Below are 23,460 nucleotides of genomic sequence, written 5' to 3' on the forward strand. Positions count from 1 at the left end.
TTTGAATAAAGTGGTGGTGAGATGTATATACTGTAAATATCAGTTAGCATATATTACTAGTACAAAGGAATTAGGGAAGCATACATTTAATGCTGCTTACCGATTTTTAACGGTGCATCTGGTGCTGGTGTTGCATAGAGTAGATTTTCTGGCTTCAAGTCACGATGCACAATCCCATTTGCATGCAGGTACTACAAAAAGAGAAAGTCAAAACATCTAAGTGAGAATAAGATGTTATGGTGAAGCATGAGTTAACATCTTCCTAATAATCTATAGCAGCAGATTAATAATCTGCTATGTGTGTGACACAGTCACTTAACTAATTTTCAGCAGCTTTTTTTCTGCAAACCTGCTCAGCACAGGATCCTTGGATGCATATTGTAATCTGAATAGGAAATTAAAATTTGGGAAGGCAAAGATAGCATCGTCTCCATTTGAGAAGAAAAACATCTCAGAAAGTATTATTGACTTTTTAAATACAGTGGTAGCTTCTAGGAAGTAATCAATCTGTCTTTTGATATCTATACACACAGATACCATTCCCTTAGTCTATGGGCTGTCCCTATAAAATGTCCGTTGAGTTCAGTTAGCCCATGACTTTGGGCTCCATCTGTCATAACAGTCCTTCAGGGCAGGAGAGATGGTGTGGGGTGTTGGACTGTTGCGTGCTGAAGCCAGTTCTGGTTCCGTTATCACTGTGCTTTTCTCGGTTTTCATCAAAGTTCATTGTTCATTAATCTGGGTGATTCTTACTGTAATATCATTGATATGACATATAGCCACCACAGAAGTTATGGTATACAATGTTATATAGCAATTAACATCACACAATTTAATTTATTACTAGGAAGTAATCTCAACAATAGATGTTGAGATACCAAAGTCTCACTCAGAGGAAGGTAATTTCTGCACATTATAACATTCAGCAGAAACCTCTGAAGCCTTGGAAGAAAGATGCTTAAGGGTAGAATCACATTATCTTATTTGAAAGTCTCCTGGTTTACGTTTTAGTAGCACCTCTCTCAGCTGTGTTTTCACTATTAAAAAAACCAGTCTGTGTGCACTGTTATGCAGCAAATGACAAATGGTTAAATATTCATCTAGTAAGCCCAGCTACAGTGTTCACTTGAGTTAGCATCTGGGATGAATTCTTGACTGTATTTCATTGGAATTTTAGTTTGTATAAGGTGCCAGTGACTAAATAACATTAAGTAAGAATACATTGCTCTTTCCTCGGGCATTGTTTTAGTGACACTGAGTGCTTTTTAGTGACACTGAGTGCTTTTTAAGTGTGTGTTTCTTACAGTGTAACAAATGTTTTTTGTTGACTTTCTCTAAAATCCTAAAGTGGCAGCATTTGTCATGATGTGGCTTGTGGAGATCAGCCAAAGACTCTCATCTACTTTACTTCACAGTGAAATCTAAGTGCTTGTCCCAGCTGTGTTTTCTACAATGAGATAGCTAATCAGTTATCCAAGGTAAAAAAAGGCAACAATATATGGAAACTGATGGATTGCACACTGCTACATCATTTAATGCAATCACATCTGCATGGCTGCACACAATCATGTCCACCCTGGATAAAAATATATCTTTATCAGCCAATGAAGACATAACTGTAGCAAAGATGCTCCCACAGCATAACACTGATGTGTTTGACTCGCAGAGGTAATAGCGGCACACAAGGAGTGCACCAAAAGCAATCAAGTTGGAGTGGACAGAAAGAGATGTCTGAACTGATCTGTGTTCATGTGCTGCAAATCGGTTTAGCTGAGTCTGTAGGAGTGAGAAGGATCAGACATTTCATGATTGCTCAGTGGAAAGCAGACACTTCCAGTTCATTCGTGTGAAAAAACTTGGAACAAATTTGTGCAGAGAAATGTTCCAGCGAAGTCTGCAGTCTTTTAGCAGGTCCTTCTTTACACATGCCCATAATCCTAAAAACATTTTATGGTATGAGGCTGAAAACATTGAAATTTTCTTCTCTTCCCAGAAACACATTTTTGTGGGAGAGAAATTTGGGAAAAACTTTGGAAGAACCCGTTCAACTTTTCCTCCCTTGCAAGTCATAAAGTGAGACTGGCTCACAGGGCTCCTTCTCAGACGTAGCAAGAACCATAACAGATGACATCTGCTAACCATGCTTGCGCCTCATGACTGACTGACTTTTTAACAGATTTGTATTGAACTTGCAGTGTGAACTCTTTTTTTTTAATTAGAAATTCATAAGACCCCATGGAAGGAAATTTCCTTCCTCTACCCAGCCTGCCATTTGCAGAAAACTCACAGGATGGGGGTGCCCAACAAATGTGAATTCCCTTAATAACCTAGCCCATGTCTTTCAAAGACTGCCACTGCAATACTGAGCTCTCTCTTTCGTGTCCCATCCTCACAACACCTGCAGCTCCTCCTACCCTCTCCACCACACCTCCCGTTATCTCCCCAGCATCCTAGCCCAGAATTTCTGCCCACCAATAGTACCTCCTCTGACCTCTCCCTGTGGTCCACATAGATCCCATCATGGTTGCTACAATCCCTAATCTCAGTCCCTGCTGCTCTGTCCTCTTCTCTCCCACTGTTTCTTTTGCTTGACTTCATATTTGGGCACGAGATAACCTGTGGTGCTCCGACCAGTCATGGGTTTAACAGACCTACTGTTGGCATCTTGTATCTTCGAGACCTAGCCTCCTGTCAAATTTTGTTGAGGTTGGCCAATAGGGTCAATAGTTTTGTTGTGAACTAACAGATAAAAGGGCAAAATGGACAGGAAAACCCCCCAGAGTTTTCACAGATGCAGAAATCCCATTCTTCAACCACACAAAAGTACCAGCTAGGCTCGTGGATCCCCAGCCCTCTGAGGTGAAAGACTGCTGGCTGGACTTCTGTAAAAGGTACCTGCCTCGAAACAGCCTTGTTGCTAAAGGTCTCCAGCATACGCAGCGACCTCCTGTCCTCCAGCCTGAGCCACCTGTCATTCACTGATCGTGTCTCCTGCTCCACAACCCGCCATGAATGGGACCTTCCAAGACTGTGTCCATTTTCAGCATTGCTCCCTTACTTTGCAAATACCCTGGGACTTGTTTGCAAATTTTCACCAGTCCCAACAGCTCTGCTCCCCAAGTAGCATAATAGTTCCTGGTATTGAAGACTACTTGGTAATTACATTGTTTTGTATATACATGAACGGTATTCTGAGTTAAACTATCTTGAATTAGAAGCAGATTTAGTTAAATTAGCACTATCTACTTTGTATAACACTTACTTCAATTTATGTATGCTCTATTTTGATTGCTCTTCACTTCATTTTTCACATATTTATTTTAATAAGTGGCATGTTCCTTTGCAGGCAGTGCCTCTGCAGCGTAAGTTCAGAGATAATTGTTTCTGTCTCCCAGTTTGGAGTACAGCTTTGGGCATTGCGTACTCTCATTGTAAAACAGATAACCTGTGCTCTACTATTTATAAACTATGTCTCTTAATGGCTAAATGATGTGATTAAATGAGAAGATCAGGGCCCAGGTATCAAGCCAGAGAAGCATACTGACTCACTTTATGATCTAGGCATTGCTGAATTTTCCCCACCTATAAGATATGGATGAGACTTGAAAAACATTTGAACAGTTTTTAGATGCAGTGCTGTGTAACAGTTTAACACAGCATGCACATAAAATATGATCATGACATGATACTCTTATAGTAGCTAAAATGTCCTGTTTTCACTTTCTTCTGATTTTCAGTAGACAGTGCCAAGCACTAAAAGAAAATAAAGGCATGGCAGTTCTCTGATTGCAGCTTTGCTAATTTGTGTTAGTGAAATAAGGTGGATACAGAAAATTTATATTTACATGAAAATTCTGTATTTCCATGGCAACACTACATGGATGTATTTAGCTCTAGTTATGTCCTGTAACATCTGTGTACTAAAATGTAAGATTTACTTGTAGAATAACAGCACTTGGTCTGGCCTGATGAGATGTAGATGGAAGAGAGGCCTCCACAGGATCTCACAGCAAGACCTGTGGAAGAAGACCTTGGGAAAAAGTCTTCTCCATGCATGGCAGTTTCATCTGAGCAGCTGGCCACTGGCACGAGGAAGAGAAATTTTGCTTTCTTCTGTACCTTCTTCTCTGATTTTATTTTATTTTTTTAACACCACATCAAGGCAGGTGCTATAAATAAGGACAGTACTGATTTTAAGGAACATATCGCTATTCCACTTAGCAAAAGAGAATAAACAAGAAAAAGTAAAATGGAAACACTAGAGACCCTGAGCAGTCTGTATTAAATTAGTGAATTTAAATGCAAAGGAAATAGAATAAACACTGAAAAAATATATTTGCACATCCTATGATCACACTTCTTTTTCAATTGCTTTGGCCAATGAGATGTAACTAGGCCAGGCCGGTGAATCGGCTCTGCTTCAGGCACACAGTAGGGTACTGCATTATTACTGTACAGCATCTTAGATAATCTGGGAGAAACGTATTCGAGCAAAATTGAGTATGCTAGTGTAATTACTCTTCGATAAATGTTGAGGACAGACTCAGCATGACACTAGGTGGGAATAATATACAGGCCCTTTTCTGAAAGACTTACTGGTTAAAATAAAGGCAGCCTTCATCTAGGCCTTTATTCCTGTGGCAACTCATGACTGAACAATTGCTGTGACTCTCATTGTGACTGCAGCAGGAAGATTTTTTTTTTTTAAGCTTCTTTCTAATTGCTGCGTGAGAATTCCTTTTGCTCTTTGTTTTATCTTTTAATAATTCAAGTTCCTATCTAACTTGAAAGATTTTATGGCAAAAGGACAAATGAAGACTGCTTAAAAGTCTGACCTTTTTCCTTAATTTTATTTATGGTACCTATTACACAGAACTGTAGAAAACTAGGGCTGAAATGAACCTGAATCATCTACTCCTTTCTATGCTCCTAGCCAGCATCAATTATATCTACAACAGTTGTTTCCAATTTATGCTTAAAGACCTCTGATACTAGAGACTCCACAATTTCCCCAAGCGATTTATTACAGGGCTGTGCTATTTTGACCATTAGAAAGTACTTCCCTGTGACTTACCTGGATCTTGACAGGGGCAGATGAAGCCAATTACCTTGTTTCTTATATACCGTAGAGGCAGAAAGCAGATTATTCACTTTTTTGCCATAGCCTTTTGAGTGCTTGTTACCATGTACACAATCATTCTTCTGTCTAAGACTAAAGGACTCTAGTTTGCTCCGTCTTTTCTTACAGACCACCTTTTCTAGACTTGTGATCATTCTTGTTACTCTCCTCCAGGCATCGATGCGTTGAAAATGCAAAAATGTATTCCAGTTGTGGCCTGAGAAATTTTACAGGATGTATTCATAAATGTATTTGCCTTTTTTACAACATATCCCACTCCTGTTTGCCTTTTGATCCAGTGTAACCTTCAGGTCCTTTCTGTTTTGCTCCCACTCCCATGTTTTTACTGATGACTCTTCAAGTTCATGTACAATTTTGTCCTTGACAGTACAAAAAGGACATTGAATTTTACCAAAGTTATTTTATTTCTAATCCTACTCTCCAATATACTTGCTGTTTTTCCCAATTTTACGTTGTCCAAAATTTTCATAAGTGTACCCTCTATTCCATCATCCGAGGTTGTCAACAAGAACACTAAAAAAGCAGACCAGAGAAGATTTTTCCTGAACCTCCACTCTTGGTATCTTTAGATACACTGATACACATTGTCTCAATACAAACAACCAGTCTCCATCCAGCTTAAAATCACTTCATCGTGGCCACATTTCCCTAATTTATTGTGAGACTGTCAGGTGAGACAAGTACCAAAAGCTTTACTCATGTCAAGTATGTATGATATCTTCTGTTCCTCCCCTACTAACAATGCCTCTTACCCTGCTTGAGAAAAAATCAAACTGATTTGACATGACTTGATCTTGACAAAAACTTGCCTTGCTGGTGACCTCCCTTGCTTTGTTATCTCTCAGGTGCCTCATACTCCTTTGGTTCATTATTTACTGCAGAATTTTTCTGGGGAGTGGCGTCAAGGCAGCGGGTCTATAATTCCTCCCCTCTTCCTCTTGAAGTGAGTACTACATACATCCGCTTCTCTGCCCCAGCCTCCATCAGAAGTGAGTGTTACCTGTTAAATCTGTTTCAGACTTAAAAAGCTTGCTCTTTAAAGATTGTACTATGAAGGTCACTGGGTGCAACCAATTAAAAAAGATCTAAATGATTTGAATACTCTCTGACTTAGTCTTTTGTTATTCTAGGCTCACATTTTACCGCTCAGTCACTTCTGTTAATTGTGCTAGGCATCCAGTTACAGCTGAAGTTTTACTGAAAACTAGTGAAAAAAAAAGACAAAAACACTGCTGCCTTCTCCCAGACATCTTTCATTAGGTCTCCTTCACCTGGGTTTCTTCTTACGAGGATGATTTATTTTGCTACCCTTCTTATCTCATGCTAGATGCATCTCATTTTCTGCCCTGGCCTTTCTGACTTAATCCTTCAAACTCCTGCTATTCTTTCAACTCAGGCTTAAACAACCTGATCTGTTCCCTGCTTTCTGTATACTTTGTGCCTGTGATTAACTCCAGGATCTGCTGTCCCTGAGCACCAATCTTCATTCAAGTGGACTGATGAGAAACCAGCCGACCCCCGACCACATTGCTACACTCCGAGGGTCCTGCACTTTCTCTGACAGGCACAGGACCACTGCTAGCAGTGTTGCAACTTCCCTTCCCTCAGAAAATAAGGGAAAAGTCCTAAAATACCTTTGTTTCCACTTGTGAGAGTGACTGTGAGCTGCACAGCCTTTGGGTTTCAAGATGTCTCCTCATTAACCAGGGGATTTTGATGTCAACTGGATCCCAACTCTGGCCATGATCTCCAGTGTTGCAATGAACAGAAGCTGTACAGCAAAGACAGCTCCAGCAGCAGCGGGTGTCCTCATGATTACTGTTGTGCATATGCCCTAACTTCTTTGTGAACCTGTCCTGTTCACTAGCTTTTGGTCTGGCTTACAGACCCTCCTGTCGTGTATGAATGCAGCTCCCTTGTAAAGTTGCATTAGACAATCAAAGAGATGATTAAGGGAGCTCCATCTGCACCTCTTGTTCACACCCAGCTCACACGTGCCCTCCCAGGCAGTGCTGCTTTGTAGGGTAGCGCACACTACCTCTCAGGTTAGTGCTGAACAGCCACTGCTGTGGAAATGCTCTGGATCAAGCACCTAGCGCTCCTTTTTCCCCTCAGACAAGATGATGGTTTTCTGTGTGCATTGGTTTAGTAGTGAGGAGAAACCTGTGGTCTGATGTGGCTAGGACAGTGGTATCATTATACAAATTTCTGTCCAGGATGCCCAACAATATGACTGCCACATTCATGAATACCAGATTCACTTACGTTTTCAAAAGGAAAATTTCTACCAGTTTTATTACTCCACAGAATATATTTAGGACTTGCACGTTGAATTTATTACAAAATCAAGTCTGTAGGGTCCTGAAGGGTGAACCAAAGCCATATATACCAATTCGGTACTGGACATCTTCAGCTATAAATGCAGTCACTACATCTTTAAGAAACTGAAAAGAGCATGTTTTTTTCCTCCCTTTTCAGGAATGTCTAGACTTGTAATTAACCTCTTTCTATAGCCCTTACAAAAAGAGTGTCATTGCATAATGAAAGCTACTGCACAGTAATTTAGTTTGATTACAGCTATATATTGTTTGATAGAGATGTGGTGTGCTGGTTTTAGCTGGCATAGAGTTAATTTTCTTCATACTAGCTAGTATGGGGCTATGTTTTGGATTTGTGCTGAAAACAGTGTTGATAACGCAGGGGTTTTCATTATTGCTGAGCAGTGCTTACACAGAGTCAAGGCCTTTTCTGCTCCTCACACTGCCCCACCAGCGAGTAGGCTGGGGGGGCACAAGAAGTTGGGAGGGGACACAGCCGGGACAGCTGACCCAAACTGGCCAAAGGGATATTCCATACCATGTGATGTCATGCTCAGCATATAAAGCTGGGGGAAGAAGAAGGAAGGGGGGAACATTCGGAGTGAAGTTGTTTGTCTTCCCAAGTAACCATTAGGTGTGACGGAGCCCTGCTTTCCTGCAGATGGCTGAACACCTGCCTGCTGATGGGAAGCAGTGAATGAATTCCTTGTTTTGCTTTGCTTGTGTGCGTGGCTTTTGCTTTACCTGTTAAACTGTCTTTATCTCAACCCAGGAGTTTTCTCCCTTTTACTCCTCTGATTCTCCCCCCCTTCCCACCAGAGGGGAGTAAGCGAATGGCTGTGTGGTGTTTAGTTGCCGGCTGGGGTTAAACCACCACATGTGGTTAACTGATAAAGTGTCTGAAGCAGTTAAGAGGAAGTTTAAATAAACTTTTAATAATCTAACAGGACAAAGAAAAATATACATGCTTATTTTCTATTCCTAGGAAGGTGAGTGAGCTCACCTCATATATGTAGAATGGCAAAGCCAGTCTCCATGTGTCTAAAATAATCATTCAGCATAGATCTTACAGAGCACAGAGAAACAAAGATGCATCATTCAAAATGTACACTTAGTCATACACTCCACATTGATGTATACTTTGGAAAACAAGACACACGCAGCTTGGGGGAATCAAGAGAAATCTAAAGTTTCATAGTTAGTGAGCACCTATGCCCTGTTATAATCTTCTGAATGTATCAGCCTATTTATAATTCACATGTCCAATAATTGAACAAAAATTACAGATTGATACGAGGATAAGATATGTGACCTGGAACTACTGTAGTCTTATCCTAGAGCAAATGATGCAGTTCCCATGCACCTCAGGGTCCACATCTTTAAAACTGTTGTGACATGTAAGCTGTGTTTTAGATGTCTAAGTGGCAAGTGCAAAAGGGGAATGGGGATACGTAATAATCTGTTGTTGAAACTGTGCTGTCCCCGCTAAAGTCCATGTAAATTCCACTACTTCAACTGATTCAGGCTTTATTTAAAAGCACAGTAATACAGCTACTATGAGTGGCCTGTTTCTGTGCTTCCATTTATCTCTCAGGTAGCACATAACTTGGAATGCAGAACGGGACCTGAAATCCTGTATGCTTCGGCTTTGGGAGTTGGATAGTTTGATTTCTGCTGATTATGGAAAAGTGCCTTTATCTGAGTCGGTTGCTTACAGTATAAACAATTTATTTAGGGCTAATTTTTATTTTTTTTACAAAATAGAAAACAATAATTGAAATCATCTTTGAAATGCAGGGATTGTTTTGAGAAGTGTTGCAGAAGTGTATCTGAGAATTCTTGCTTAAAGAGCTTTAAAAAAAAAAAAAACACTCACAGTGATAGTGTCAGAACCCAGGAATCAACAAGGTTCCAGTAATAAAAGTGTGAAATCAAGTTATATACACAGCATAATCTTCCCTCTGCCACTATTCCCTTACTGCAGCCACATTGGCTTTGGGACTGAATGAACAGAAGACCATTTTATCATTGCAGAAGACAAGAACAACATTGATTTCTTTTCCGGATATATTTCAGCAAGTTTTGGACTTCTGTATCTGGGTAACAATAAAATGGAGTCTTAGAAAGGCACCAAATAATGAAAGCTTCTCCAAATGTCTCGCAGAAAGCCTTTTCTTTGCACTTGTCTTGCTTTTACTGGTTGCTTTGGGAAATTGGGGTACACCATTATGTCTGCTACTTGATATACTGACTTCCAAACATTTTCATAAAACTTCAATTAGTTTAATTAAACTCATTTAACAGAATATTGGTTTAGTGGAACAAAGAATATTTGCCTTTGTACTTTGTGTAAGTATGCATTAACACAACTAATTTGATTTATGATTTCAGATAATAAATCTGTGTATTATAAAAAATATGAAGAAATGCATCAGCATAGGTGCATAAATCCAAATCTGTTTATTTTCTTTGCTGGTCTACTATATTCAAAGTTATGAGATGGCTCAGAAGGGAAGTTCTAAATTAACTGCAATCTCCACAATTATTTTCTTTTACATTTGGAAACAGTTTTATCTTTTGAATGTTCCTGCTTTTAGAAGAGTGAAGTAGCCTTAAGGGTAATGAAACTATACCAGGTGTGATCACAGCAAATCATGTACAGTCATTTCTGTACAGTCTGACATATGTAGGAGAGGATAACGCACACACCTTCCCACACAAATCCCAAACGAGCGGGCTTTGTGCAGAGAGCTAACTGTTTGCAGTGGCATGAAATGCTCCTCTTAAACTGTAAGTAGGTCATAGCATCAGAGTAGGTAGAAGAGATTTGCTATAGTGGCTTCTTCTTAAATCCATCCAGAAGAGCCGCCCACTTGCAGACTATTTGAATTCAGTGAAGAATTAACATACATTAACAATGTTCCTCATACAGCCACTCTGCTTAAACTTTCTTTTTCTGCATGTCTGGGGTGCAGAAGACAAAGATGTTGTTTCTCTTCCTGCAATTGCCCAGACCCCTTGTGCAGGGGAACCTTCCCGCTGCAGCCCCCACACCTACCGGGCACCTGCTGCGTGCCTGCTCTCTGTCCAGCTGCGTAACAAAAAGGTGAAGGATAGATGTTCTTTTGGGAAAACTCAGTCGTTGGTCATGAAATGCAAAAGAACCATGATATTAGATGCAGGGTAATGCTACAAAATTGCAGTGGGCAGAACTTACTTAACATGTGTGACTTGACCTGTCAGAGCTGTCGAGGTGCAGTACTCTTTTTTTTATCCTCCACAAGAAGGAGTTGCAAATAAAAAACCAGGAGAGCTAAAAAAACCCCACCAACAACCCCTTCCCCCAAAAAAATCCAAAAACTAGCAGTCCTGCCCTTGGTACCGGCACCCATTTCCTCTGTAGTTCTGCACAACGCACAGAACCTCTCTGCTTGACTTACTTTACTCAGAGTAGCTCTTACAACCCTCCGAGGTGTGCTGAGGTTTTATTGTTGGTACAGTGGTCTGAAGACAAAAAGCATTACATGCACATTACATTGCTATCACTTCATTCTACTCACTCCCTGTCTTCAGCATTTTTTACTTTATTGACCACAGCCATGTTATAAACAAGTAAGAAAAAAATCCATAATAAGCAAGAGTAATTCAAAATATGAAAAATATTTTAAAAGTATTAGAGATGCAATTAGTTTAAGACCAAGCTAAAAAAAAACCCCAAAAGCTTCATAAATCCACTATATGTGCCTTTGTAAATTAATACCACTATAGCAAATTTAAAAGGAAGCAGGAAGGAATTTTGCAAAATCAGGCTTCTTCCTTCAAGCCAACGGCATAAAACTGCAGAAGGTATTTTATCAATCTGCCAACCCTGTATAGAATATAAACTTCAGCAACATCACTGTCATTCTAGCAAATCTAAAAAAGAAGTAGATTCTGTATTCTGAGCGGGTTACCAGAAAGCAAGTAATGTTTTTGCAAGCCAGTAACGTCTCTGGTTTTGCCATTAGGAAATTAAAAATATAAAAATGAAAACCACAACCTAGAATAGAGCTAAGCTGCTGTCAATGATACCTAGTGCTAGCTCAGGCCCCAATAACCTCCAGCATCAGAGAGCCATTTAGCTGATGGAAAAACTGTTCCTGGCAGTGTTACGTTTCATTAACCACAGAGATTTGCTAACCATAGCTCTAGTATACCTGTAACAGAGCCACAATATAGTGCCCTAATTAGCCACGGGTGCACATCTGTTCATTCTACACCAACATATTTTAGTTTTCCTGCAATAATTTAATTTTTTGTATCCTAATCAAAGCACTACATTTCATGGTTTTTCTCTCCCTTTTTAAAAGGGGTATTTCATAAAATAATGTAACTCTTAAATGGGTAGGTTAGATTCTATACTACTTGGTTTTGAAGACTAAGATGATTTTGTTCTGCCTGTACAGTACAATTACACTAGCAAATTAACCCATGCCAAGGAGTGCTCCTGGGTGCTAAAACTCAATTGCCTACACTGTTCAAATGTTTAGAACAGTCCTGGGTAAATTAGCACTGACCAAAACAACTCCCTGTTAGTTAAGCCAAAGATTATTCTCACCAGGCAATTTGAAACTGGCCACTTTGTTTTGAGGGATGGCACAATTTACTGGTATGGATATTGGCTGTTGCAAGCCAGCTGGCACCACTGAGAGAGAGAGGCCCCAGCTAATTTACTAGCATCCACAGAGATCTCATAATTAAAGTAGCGTGGTGCTAGTAAGACCAGACTGCTGGAATTTTGCATCAAGCATGCACGTGACCACAGCAGGGCACAGAAAACCTCACATGCGTGTTTTGGTAGGGTCAAACTTACAATTGTTTAGAAGGTGAAATTTCAGGGTAATAAACCAATGAAGGAGGATGACATTTCTCTTGCCCATCTGTGAAACTCTCTTCCTGAACTATGCATATAAAAAGTCTATCATTTTTAACACATCATTGTCTCTAATGAATACTTATATTTCTGCATTTGAATTCCTATTTATGCATAAATAACACACAGATGCTGTTTTGGGTTAATTATACCGCTTTGCTTGAATTGTGAAGCTAGGCCTACAGGTAATAGCATCACTTGCTAAGCCTAATATTGATCTTACATTTAAGAAAAGAATGCCTAGATCATTTTATTGAAGAAAATATTAAAGAAAAAAAGAGGAATTCTTTTTTTTTACTTTTGTTACAGACTTTTTACAAAACATAGTTCTAACTAGCACAGCCCTCAAGATCTACAGGCACAGAAGTGCTTCCATTTATTCATCCGCCAGAGGTGGGCCCTCACCCCATGGGATACAAACGCCCACCTCAGTCTTCCAGGTGCCATTACATTAAACCATAGCAGTGGTGTAGCAAACTGGGACTGATCCCAGCCTCACAGCACCATGATGCATGCACTCTCCTATTCTGAAGCGAGGAAGGAAAACGATATATCATTTCTGGCAGCAACACCATACCTCAGGAACCTCCTCGCTCGAGGTACACCTTGCAGGCTCCATCTGCCAACTATCCTGCCCTTTTGTGCTTTTGCAACACAAAATTTACACTCAAACCCAGAAAAGACATCTACTGTTGCTCTACTGTGGTCACTCAGTGCCCTCTTCATCTGAAAAAAAAAATCTTAATGAACAGGTTTTTAGGATCCCCAAAAGAGCTAGAATTCGTAAGATCCATTTCCATTCTAGGTTTCCAAGCCTGAATTTGTCTCCAGGTGATGACATTAAGAACAAACATCTATGTTGTACATGACAAGGTACCAGCAATATTTGTGAAGAAATCATATATTTTAAAAAATCGAAACCATAAAAATGAGCTACGCCTGCAAGAACATAACTGGAAGAAGTTAAAAAATTCTCATCTGCTAGAAAGAGGAGGAGGTCAGGATGATTAGGCTGTGGATATCTCTATTATGTAGGTGACTGCTTCCTTTGAAAAACTATCTCAGATTGCATACTAATATAATTATGAGGTTTCTGGAAAGGAATATTACATGGTTTGTGCAGGCTCCTGAATGCAAAAGAACAAATCACGTTCTGCTGGGAAATGTGACTACCTTATCAAGGCACCCGGCATTTGTTTTCTGAACGACTGGAATTCTGAACTACCATTTGTCACCCAGAGAAATGCCAAATTTTAAACCTGAATTTGCCATCGACTCCTCTATTTTCAGAAAGATCAGCAACAGATCAAAATGAGGTGTTTAATTTCTGTCTAACAAAGAAATATCCCTGTGAGTTTGGTGCTCTAGTCCAGAACTTTAAGCAACTCTGACGATTTTTAAAACTTGCCATATTATTGATGTCTAATGTGCAGAAGGCTACAAATATTCTCCTTGATGAGATCCACTAATACTGGAAGACACAGTAAGAGATTTCATTTAGAATTCTATTTTTGCCAGTGAAAAATTTTCAGAATCCTGTTGCCACACATATTTTTCCTAGTTTCTACATGGTTCTATCTTCATTTAATTCCAAATTTTGCTATTATAACGGAGATCTCCAAAAGAACCTACAAAAATTAAATTTCTGTTTCTCAGTTATTGTGCCATACTCTTCCCAGGGTTCAGAAAAACCTTGTAAAAATATTTGACTGGAACAAAACTGTTGTGCTAGGTAACATATTCTGCCAAAACTCGCAGCTATGGAACTGAGAAGAAAACCTTGGTGTTTTGACTTTACTTTGTGGACAGATTGTATTCCCAGTGTAAATAAGCCAACCTTTTCCAATTTGAAACCCTCAGGGCTATTTCTGTAGGAAAGAGACAATAATTTGTGACAAACTTGTATAATACGAGTGCTTTCCTCAGTGAGCAGTTATAAAATACAGCTATGAATGTGCTGCCACGTCTGGCATCTGCCTCAGGTTCGTACCCAGAAAACCTGCTGATGACAGAGGAGCCTGGTTGCAAAACCAGCCCAGGTGTATGTCTTATGGACCACTGGTAAATAGTAATTTTCAATTAGGACTTACAGCTAGAAAAACCATCAGCCACACATGACAAACTGCAATGAATCCTATGAAATCAGTGGAAATGTTTCTGTTATGTTCAAAGAAATCAAACTGTGCGTGCTAGTTTTGTTTTTTTGTACCGCAGTACCATCATAATCCAAAATCTCTGTAGTTTTGGTCAGCCTACAGTCAACACTGTAACTCCCAAAGAGAGTTGAGGCCTTCTGTTTTAAAATCGTGGAATTAAATGCAATGGCCATCACTCAGTTGCATGTTATCACTGCGTTCTGAGGGATGGGAATAGGGTGGCAATATATTTTTCTTTTTGTATTTTGATTTAGGATTGTGCTTTTTATATCATGTACAAGATACTTAAAGATTAGGGACAGGGTTAAATTTATTCTCATACTAAAAAAATAGCCACAGTATAATTAGGAATCTGGTCCACAGTTTGATCTTTATTGATTAGTCTGGCAATCATTATGATATAAAATGTGTTTATTGCTACAAAGTAACTTCCAAATTGAGGGGATGATGGTATTAAAATCTTGTTTATAAAAATTCTTTTACTCAAAATCTCATTAAATAAATTTAAAGCATGTAATGAGAAAGAAGAATGTCAACTGGGATGAAAATTTTTTATCTCACATCTCTGAATCTAAAATTAAATCAGGGTTAACAGGAACAAGCTATTTTGGCCTCATTCAAATAAAAAGCTAAATTCCTATTGATCAAAGTGAGAAGACAATCCGACTGAAGAACTATGAAGAGTGTAATAAACAATTATGTCCCCTCTTAACACACTCGTTTTCACCACCCCACTCTTTATAATGCCATCATTTATGGGTGTTCCTAATCATAGAGGCTTCTGGCTTGCTACAACCTGAATTATGAATGTGAAAAATTATGAAGAAACATACAATTAAAAATTCAAAGCCTTTCACTGTTTTGTATGGTATAAATAAGCAAAAGAAGCCCAAGCCCCCTTTAGCCTTTGCAGGTTATGGTTGAACAGATTTGCTAGACTAAAAAGCGCTAATGGAAGGTAATCAATGTTAATTTTAACATATTTCAGAACATGGGGTGCCACTCCTACCTCACATGAACCTCATCGTCAAACCACAACTGCACTGGGCACAACAGCAGATGCGAACGTAAACACCGATGCTGAAGGAGAAAGCAACACTCTTCCTATGGACAATTTACAGAGCAAAAAATCCTTGTCTTGAGATGCTTTGATCACCTAAACTTCATGCAACAATCACAGACATGAGTATGTCTGGATTTCAGTAAGGTATCTGATATTACTTCAGATCAATTATTGGTTTAGCTGATGGTTGCACTGAAGGAAATGGAGATTAGTAGGAGAAATGCAAAATGGGAAGGAAATTTAATCCAAGGACAAAGCAGGTAAAGTATTTCCAGGAGGTAGATGAAAGTACTTGGTGTGGGGAAACCTCTTCTGGAGAACCAGGGATCAACAGGGGAGTGGAGAGGCTGCTGTGTCATGAGATGATGCCAAACTTGCCTTGTTCAGCAATGTGAAGTAAAGGTTTGAAGGAGGATTTGACCACTGTCTATAACTACATCACAGTAAACACCAGGCAGGGCGGAAAGAAGGGGTTGAAACTAAGGGATTCTTGGCACAAAAAACCAACCAGAAACTAGCTATGAATATCTTGAGGCTATAAATGAGAAAAAGGCTCCTAACTGTGAAACTGCAAGTATTCAGGGCAACCTTCCAAGAAGTATGGGGAGGTCAAAGCATGAACTGCTTCTAAGGTGATGCTCAGTACAATTATAAAGACGGCTACACGATACAGCTTCTGTAAGGGCAGCAACTGCAGCAGAGAGCTAAGAGGATACGTGTTGCCTGGGTTTGTGACCCTGCAGAGAGAGAAACTCCTTCATCTTCCTTCAGGAGAGTTTGTGTGAATTGTCAAACCCAGCCAGATCATCTCTCTCAAAATGGACACCACGCAACCTCCCCATTCAATCTCAGGGGGTCAGTGCCAGGCAGGTACCTCTGCTCCCTGCCAGTGCTGCGGTGACATAGACAGCCAGGTGCCCAGACCCCTTACTGGGGGGCTCAGGAGGCAGCCATCTGCTTGAGCTCAGCTGCCTATCCTCCTTCTCTTCTTCCTCCTCCTCCCTGTGGTGTCTCCACTCCCCTGCCCACCACAGCCTGGCCGCCTGCCTGCTCTGTACCCCATTGCTCCCACTGCCCTGGGTGTTACCTGGGCACCTAGTGGTGGCTGCAAAGGGACAACAAGATGGGGAAGGGATCGGGGCACCAGGGAGAGGGAAACAGTACATAAGGACTGGAGGCAGAGTGTTGCACTCTGGATGTTGAGATGTTGCTGCACCTCTGTTATCTACAAAGAGAAATTTGCCATTAAGGTAGAGGTTAGGTTGCAGTAGTTTTTCTCTGAAAATCATCATTTTCCATTTTTCCACTTTAAAGACTTCTTTTAGAGTGTGTTGGGTATTTTTCTTTCTCCCTCTTTTATACTATAATTTTTGAATGGTTTTTAGTTGCAGTTTCTAGTGGCTTCTGTGGGTTGTGCTCAGAATCTCACCCCACGCATCAAATCCTATTTCTCAGGTAAGAGCAGGCTGCAAGCACTTGTGCAGTGGGACTGGAGGAGGACACTCAGGCTGGAAGTAGGAAGGCCAAAGGAGAAACAATGAGCTAGGAGGACTTTGTTCCACCGATGAGCTGGAAATGACAACTGCATCCTTACTTCAGTATTGATCTCAATTCAGTGCTTGCCAGGGTGAGCATCCTACTGAGAGACTGTCTCTGCTCAGCCAAGGCAGCAGTACACAAAATGCTGCAAACTAGTAAGGGGAAACGACTTTCCTGTCTGCAAAGTGCTGCACTGGAAGAATTTCAGATGAGGAATGTCTTTTGTCAGGCAAGAACAGCTCGGGCTTCAAGGCTGTTAACATGTCAAAGGGGAACGATTTAAGGGGCTGCTAGCTCCAGTTCAAGGGGGAATGTGGAGCAGAGAGATCTCGGAGCTCTGAGGAAGTGATAAAAAGGGAAGTTACTGCTGAAAATGATATCTTTCAATCTGTGAGGCTCAGAGGAAACTGGCAAACATATGTTTCACTCACACTTTTGGCAAATACCAAAGATAGCACTGCAGACTATGAGTCTGAGCTTCTGCACGGTCTCATCTATGATAAGATCTCCAGTATATGTACATTCTTTTGCTTATGTTTTTAATTTTGGATAATTAACTCTTTTCAACTTAGCCCTCACAATTCTGCTAATAGATTGCCTGTAATCCATCTTTGCTTCTATTGCTGCTTTTTTTTTTTAAACTGGTTTCCAGGTACCTTTTTTCCTTCTCTTTCCTGTTCTTCATCAGGCTTAACAGTCAAGCCATTTGTATTTTCTTGCTCATTTGGGGGCCTGCCCCTCTTTTCTACTATCACACTGACTCTGTTTTAGCCTGTCCACCTCTTTCTGCTCTGGTCTCTCAGACCCCCTTGTGCTGCTTCTGTTACCCAGATACTCTCACCAAGATCTGTATTAAGCACCAGCTCCAGTCCACCTTTATGCATCTTTCAGTGTCCTGACAGCACATCCTGTAATACACACAGCTCTGCCATTTTTCTTGCACAGCAAAGGTAAACAGTTTCATGTGACTGCTAGAGATGAACAGCATTCAGCAGATCCACTGAGGTCTGTAAAATATCAACTTCTCTCAAGGGTATTAATCATTCCTGTTACTGGACATCTGTATAATGTTGTTGAGCATACAAATGGGGAGTCATCAGCTGGAAATGCAAGAGGAGGAGAGAGACCTAGGTGTATTTATACACCACAAGATGTATTACTAGTACATCCTAGGTGTACAAGATGAACTCCTAGTGTGATGCCATTTTTGCAACAGACAAATGCAGTCCTTGGATGTAGAAGGGGAAGTATTCCCACAGAGAGAGGTGCTGCTGCACAAGGCTCTGGTTAGACTAGATGCCAAAACAGGCTGATGACTGTGCTACCATATGCTGTAACACTGAACTTACATATCGAGACTTTTCAGGACCAAAGAACAAGCAGGGATTTTTGAGAACATGAAAATTCTTATTTTGACAAGGGACGAAAATAAGCGGAATACAATATTTTAAATTTATAAGGGGATATGTGTAAAGATAAAGTCTATCTGAGTGATCAGCAGATTTTGTTCCATTTTGAATTATTTTACCTTGAACATGGGTGCCTGCAACGGTATCTGGGATTGGAGTTCTCCCGGAATAGTTGAAATCAGGTTCAGAACTCCCAGTAAGAAATCTATTAACCTTGAAGGCCATGTTCTTATAAGCAGAGATTAAACATATGTGCTTATTTAGCTTAACAAAAATTGTAGGCTTGGAGGGGAAACAACTGCTGTTTCTCAAGACAGCAGGTAAACATCTAGAATGGAGGAGATGGAAGGAGAAATGAAAACCCACAGCTGTTCCCTAATCACTGGGATGAGAACAGGTTTCCAACAGGAATTCAGGAGCAAAAAGCTGACTGGTTTTATGATCATGGCTGATCACTCTGTGAGAAGATACATCTATGATGGCAACACGGCAAAAGAAAACCATCTAAACTAGAACGATGGAGAAGGAAACAAAAAGTTGAATTTCAGGTTTGAGCATCCTTCCCAGGTCTAAAAGGGAGCCTTCCTGTGAAGTCAGGTATGCTTTTTTCCAAGCTGTGGAGTCAACAAGGCCAAACCTAACAGCTGTGTTTGCTCCACTGACTTCAGTGCAGCATTGATGATTGACATGGATGGGGGACCCGATCACAGTAAAATCTGTACTTTTATGTAATGTATGCCTATGTTTCAGTATGAGCATGTATTCTTTTCCCCTGCTTAAATTAGTGAACAGAAAGTTTGGGGCTTCAGCTGGTAGTTACATGCAGTCAGCATTCAGCTTCTGTGAGCTTGCAGGGGTGAGAGTAACTGTGTTTAGACAAATATGATTAAACAAAGACAGAACAGTTTCAGATAAACCAATGCTGTTTCCAAACAGGGAAACAGACACTTATCAGGCACATCGTTAAATGTAAGATTTAGCAGGAACAGCTCAAAAATATAACACCAAGGAAAATGACATTTACTGCAGTTACCTCTTGGAGGAACTTAATTATCTTAACTGCTACTGTGTTTAAGCTATCTTATCCCAGATTTTGGAAGCTTTTATCACAGAATTGTAACAGTATGAATATAAACTGAGGGCAAAAGCTGATGATTTTCCACACAAAAAAATACTACAGAGCCTACTGAGAGCAGCCAATGTTAAGTTACAGACTATCACGTTACATGGATGACTGTATGCATATATATACCAGCACACAGTACACAAACTGAGTTAAACTAGATGCATTATTCTCAGAAGAAAGCTGTCGTGGTTTAACCCCAGCTGGCAACTAAGCACCACACAGCCACCTGCTCAATCCCCTCCAGTGGGATGGGGGAGAGAATTGGAAGGGTAGAAGTGAGAAAACTCGTGGGTTAAGATAAAGACAGCTTAACAGGTAAAGCAAAAGCCACGCATGCAAGCAAAGCAAAACAAGGAATTCATTCACTCCTTCCCATCGGCAGGCAGGTGTTCAGCCATCTCCAGGAAAGCAGGGCTCCATCACGTGTAACGGTTACTTGGGAGGACAAACACCATCACTCTGAACGTCCCCCCCTTCCTCCTTCTTCTTGTGCCCCCCCAGCCTACTTGCTGGTGGGGCAGCATGGAGGAGCAGAAAAGCCTTGACTCTGTGTAAGCACTGCTCAGCAATAACGAAAACATCCTGTGTTATCAACACTGTTTTCAGCACAAATCCAAAACATAGCCCCACACTAGCTACCATGAAGAAAATTAACTCTACCCCAGCCAAAACCAGCACATAAGCACATGCATTTAACCTGTTATACATTAGTGCAAAATTAAGAATGTGCATCACACTGACATCACTTCCACGTGGAGCTGTGCATTAGTATCAGGTGCTGCACATCAGACCCTACTACAGCTGAGGGACAACATCCTCCACCAGTATTTTAAGACCCCTGTTTGGTAAGCTGTGACCGTCTTGGAAGGGGACACTAGCTGGCTGCCTACCACATGGCTAGCCTATGCAGAGTTGTAAAAGCAAAGGGAGAGGTCATGCAATGACGGATACTGTGGCCGCCAGGAAAATACTACATTTTAGCTGCTCTCTGCTGGCATGCCTCTTTTTAAAACCTCTGAAAAAGAGATGTACAAAGATTTCAGCTGAGGCTTTATTTGCTTTCAGTGGCTGGTGAGACGTCATATACTTTTGTATTTCCCTATTCAGAGCATCTTCCTTCCCTTTGCATAACCCTTCATGAAATCGAGAGGGATTGATTCTGGAGGTATGATTACCCACTGTAAACTAAGCATGCCACAGTGAGATAATAAAAACCCTAGGAAAAAGTGTAGTTTTAGGAAAATGCTTGCCAAAACCAAAGTATTCTAATATTCAGGACAGGACATGAAATCTGTTGTCTAAAGGGCTTCAGTCTTTGAGACAGCTCTACTTGCTTCAGCAATGCCTATCAGTATACGACACTTGAGGCTATAGATATTACATCTTAAAGACTGAATACACTTCTCTGTGTACTGCACATTAGAATATGCAAATCCGCGACATCTCAGTCCTTTCCTCAAGACAAGCTACTTCTTTTCAGGAGAAATGCCAAAAGCAAAATACTAAAAAAACAAATACTAAAAAGAGGCTTTAATTTTAGCAGCTAAGAACTATTTTTTGTAAATGGCTGCAGGCCATTTGTTATTTATTTTTTTCCAGCTATATCTGAAGGCATAATTTTCTTTGCTTTAAGAACACCGTCTTCTCAAGGTAAATCCTGGGTAAAAAAATTGCTGTTCCAATGGTGGTTGAAGGCAGAAATACATAAGAAGAATTCAAACTGACATTCACTCATACTGTGCTGCTCTCTATTGCATGGCCTTTTAAAATATTCCCTCTTCTGACCTTCACTCCATGGAGAGGAGACAGAAGCTCACACAGCCTGTGGTCAACAAATGCCTTTAATTCTACCAGTCAGGACCAAAACAAGAGTTACATCCACTAACAACATGGAGGGCATTATCAGCCTTGCAGAGCTTTTTTTCTTTTATTTTAAACCTGGGAAGATGAAAGTTTGAAGACTTCTTTTCTGTCAACCAACAGGGCACAACTGAGGCTCCAAGCAACCCCCACTGCCCCAAGCAAGGCAGCATGCATGGCTGCTGCTCCTAGTACTTGGACCCTCCTTCTGGAGGGGGCAAATCCACCCCAGACCGATGCAGAAACGGGCAGCAGGATGCTGTGGACCAGCTGCTTGGTGCACCTTGTTTTTGCAACAAGGTGCCTGGCATGCACACCCTTCTTGCAGAGGGGTGTACTTTCCAGCCTCAGAAAGGACTCCAGTAACTCAGCATGGCCTCAGCTTTTTTACCCAATTTGATGCTGGGTTTATTCCAGTTTGTCCAGGTCACATCTCACAGCACACCCATTTTCCAACACAGTGTTTTCCTCTTTATGCTGAAATAGGGTAAGGAAGTGTAATGAAATGCAATATAAACAACATTTTAAATAAATTTATTTCTAATATTATATTTCAGTAGGCTGAATTTATTTAACATGCAGAATGCTTTGGTCTGAGCAGACTTATTTGAAATACAAAATGGAGCTATATTGCTAAATCACATTAAAAAATTTTCTAAGTTAATTAAAACGTAAGTTCTGTACACTCAAAGCCAGTGTTGATGCCTAAGGAACAGAACAAGTCCACTAGCATTATCAACAAAATCTGCAGCTAAATTCATCTACCTATTAAACTAAACACACTACCTATTAGAAGGAACACTGGGGTAGTGTTTGTTAGCAATGTTTCCCTACTTAGAAAAAAAGAAAATTAACACAAAATGCAGGGGAAATGCAACAAAAGAAGACCTATGCTGGATCACAAGGAAGAGTGGCCAAGACAAGTTCAAAGTGCCTTTCCATGTGGTTAAAGTACATTCATTCACAAATGTACAACAGTTATCTTTAAATACCATGACTACATTACATGTAAAATGAACTTTGCCCATAAAGTGATCATCGGAGCTGCCTGCCCCAATGAAAGGTCCCAGTGGTAGAAAATCCTTTTAGGGTGCCCTGAAAATATCTTCACCTTGCTCAGGCCACAGTTGCAAGGTCAATGACACTCCTGCATAGAAGTGCAGTGGCACTCAGAAACTCCTTCTTGCCTAAATACAATGTCTATCATTCTCCAAAGAAACAGGCTCTTTAAAGCTTCTGTGATTTGAACTCCACACCTAAATGATCCTTGGTAGTGAGGATGGGAATACCAGAGCTTTTTCTTGTGGCTGAATAATAGCCAAGGGTAAGATGGGAGTTTCAGCGCGTTTAACGCTTGACTTACTGGAGCTTCTTTCCTGTCCACTGCAACAGGGATACCAGCTCTCGATTCAAAGCAAACATTACTAGGGCTAGAAGGCAACCAGGGATTGAACCTCCTGACACCGGACAAAAACCATGCAAATCAGTAAAGAAAGTCAGAATATCTTTCACTTTGAAAAACCTTACCTTCCCTGTAAGTTGCAAATCATAGACTCATAGAATCATTAAGGTTTCTCGATTCAAAGCAAACATTACTAGGGCTAGAAGGCAACCAGGGATTGAACCTCCTGACACCGGACAAAAACCATGCAAATCAGTAAAGAAAGTCAGAATATCTTTCACTTTGAAAAACCTTACCTTCCCTGTAAGTTGCAAATCATAGACTCATAGAATCATTAAGGTTGGAAGAGACCTCTAAGATCATCGAGTCCAACCATCAACCCAACACCACCACGCCCACTAAACCATGTCCCCAAGCGCCTCATCTACACATCTTTTAAATACCTCCAGGGATGGTGACTCAACCACTCCCCTGGGCAGCCTGGTCCAATGTTTAACCACTCTTTCAGTAAAGAAATTTTTCCTCACATCCAATC

General features: G+C 40.5%; 1 protein-coding gene across 1 annotated transcript in view; it reads right to left on the bottom strand.

Annotated features, from left to right (window-relative positions):
* CAMK4 (calcium/calmodulin-dependent protein kinase IV) overlaps positions 1-23,460 on the bottom strand; it is a 103,663-nt gene that overhangs the window by 17,131 nt on the left and 63,072 nt on the right. Inside the window, exon 6 of the mRNA XM_009328731.1 lies at positions 101-191. Within this exon, the coding sequence (XP_009327006.1) occupies positions 101-191 (91 nt within the window). The remainder of the gene's footprint in view (positions 1-100; positions 192-23,460) is intronic.

This window comes from Pygoscelis adeliae, unplaced genomic scaffold (assembly GCF_000699105.1).
Source record: "Pygoscelis adeliae isolate BGI_AS28 unplaced genomic scaffold, ASM69910v1 Scaffold16, whole genome shotgun sequence".
In the NCBI taxonomy this organism is placed as follows: domain Eukaryota; kingdom Metazoa; phylum Chordata; class Aves; order Sphenisciformes; family Spheniscidae; genus Pygoscelis; species Pygoscelis adeliae.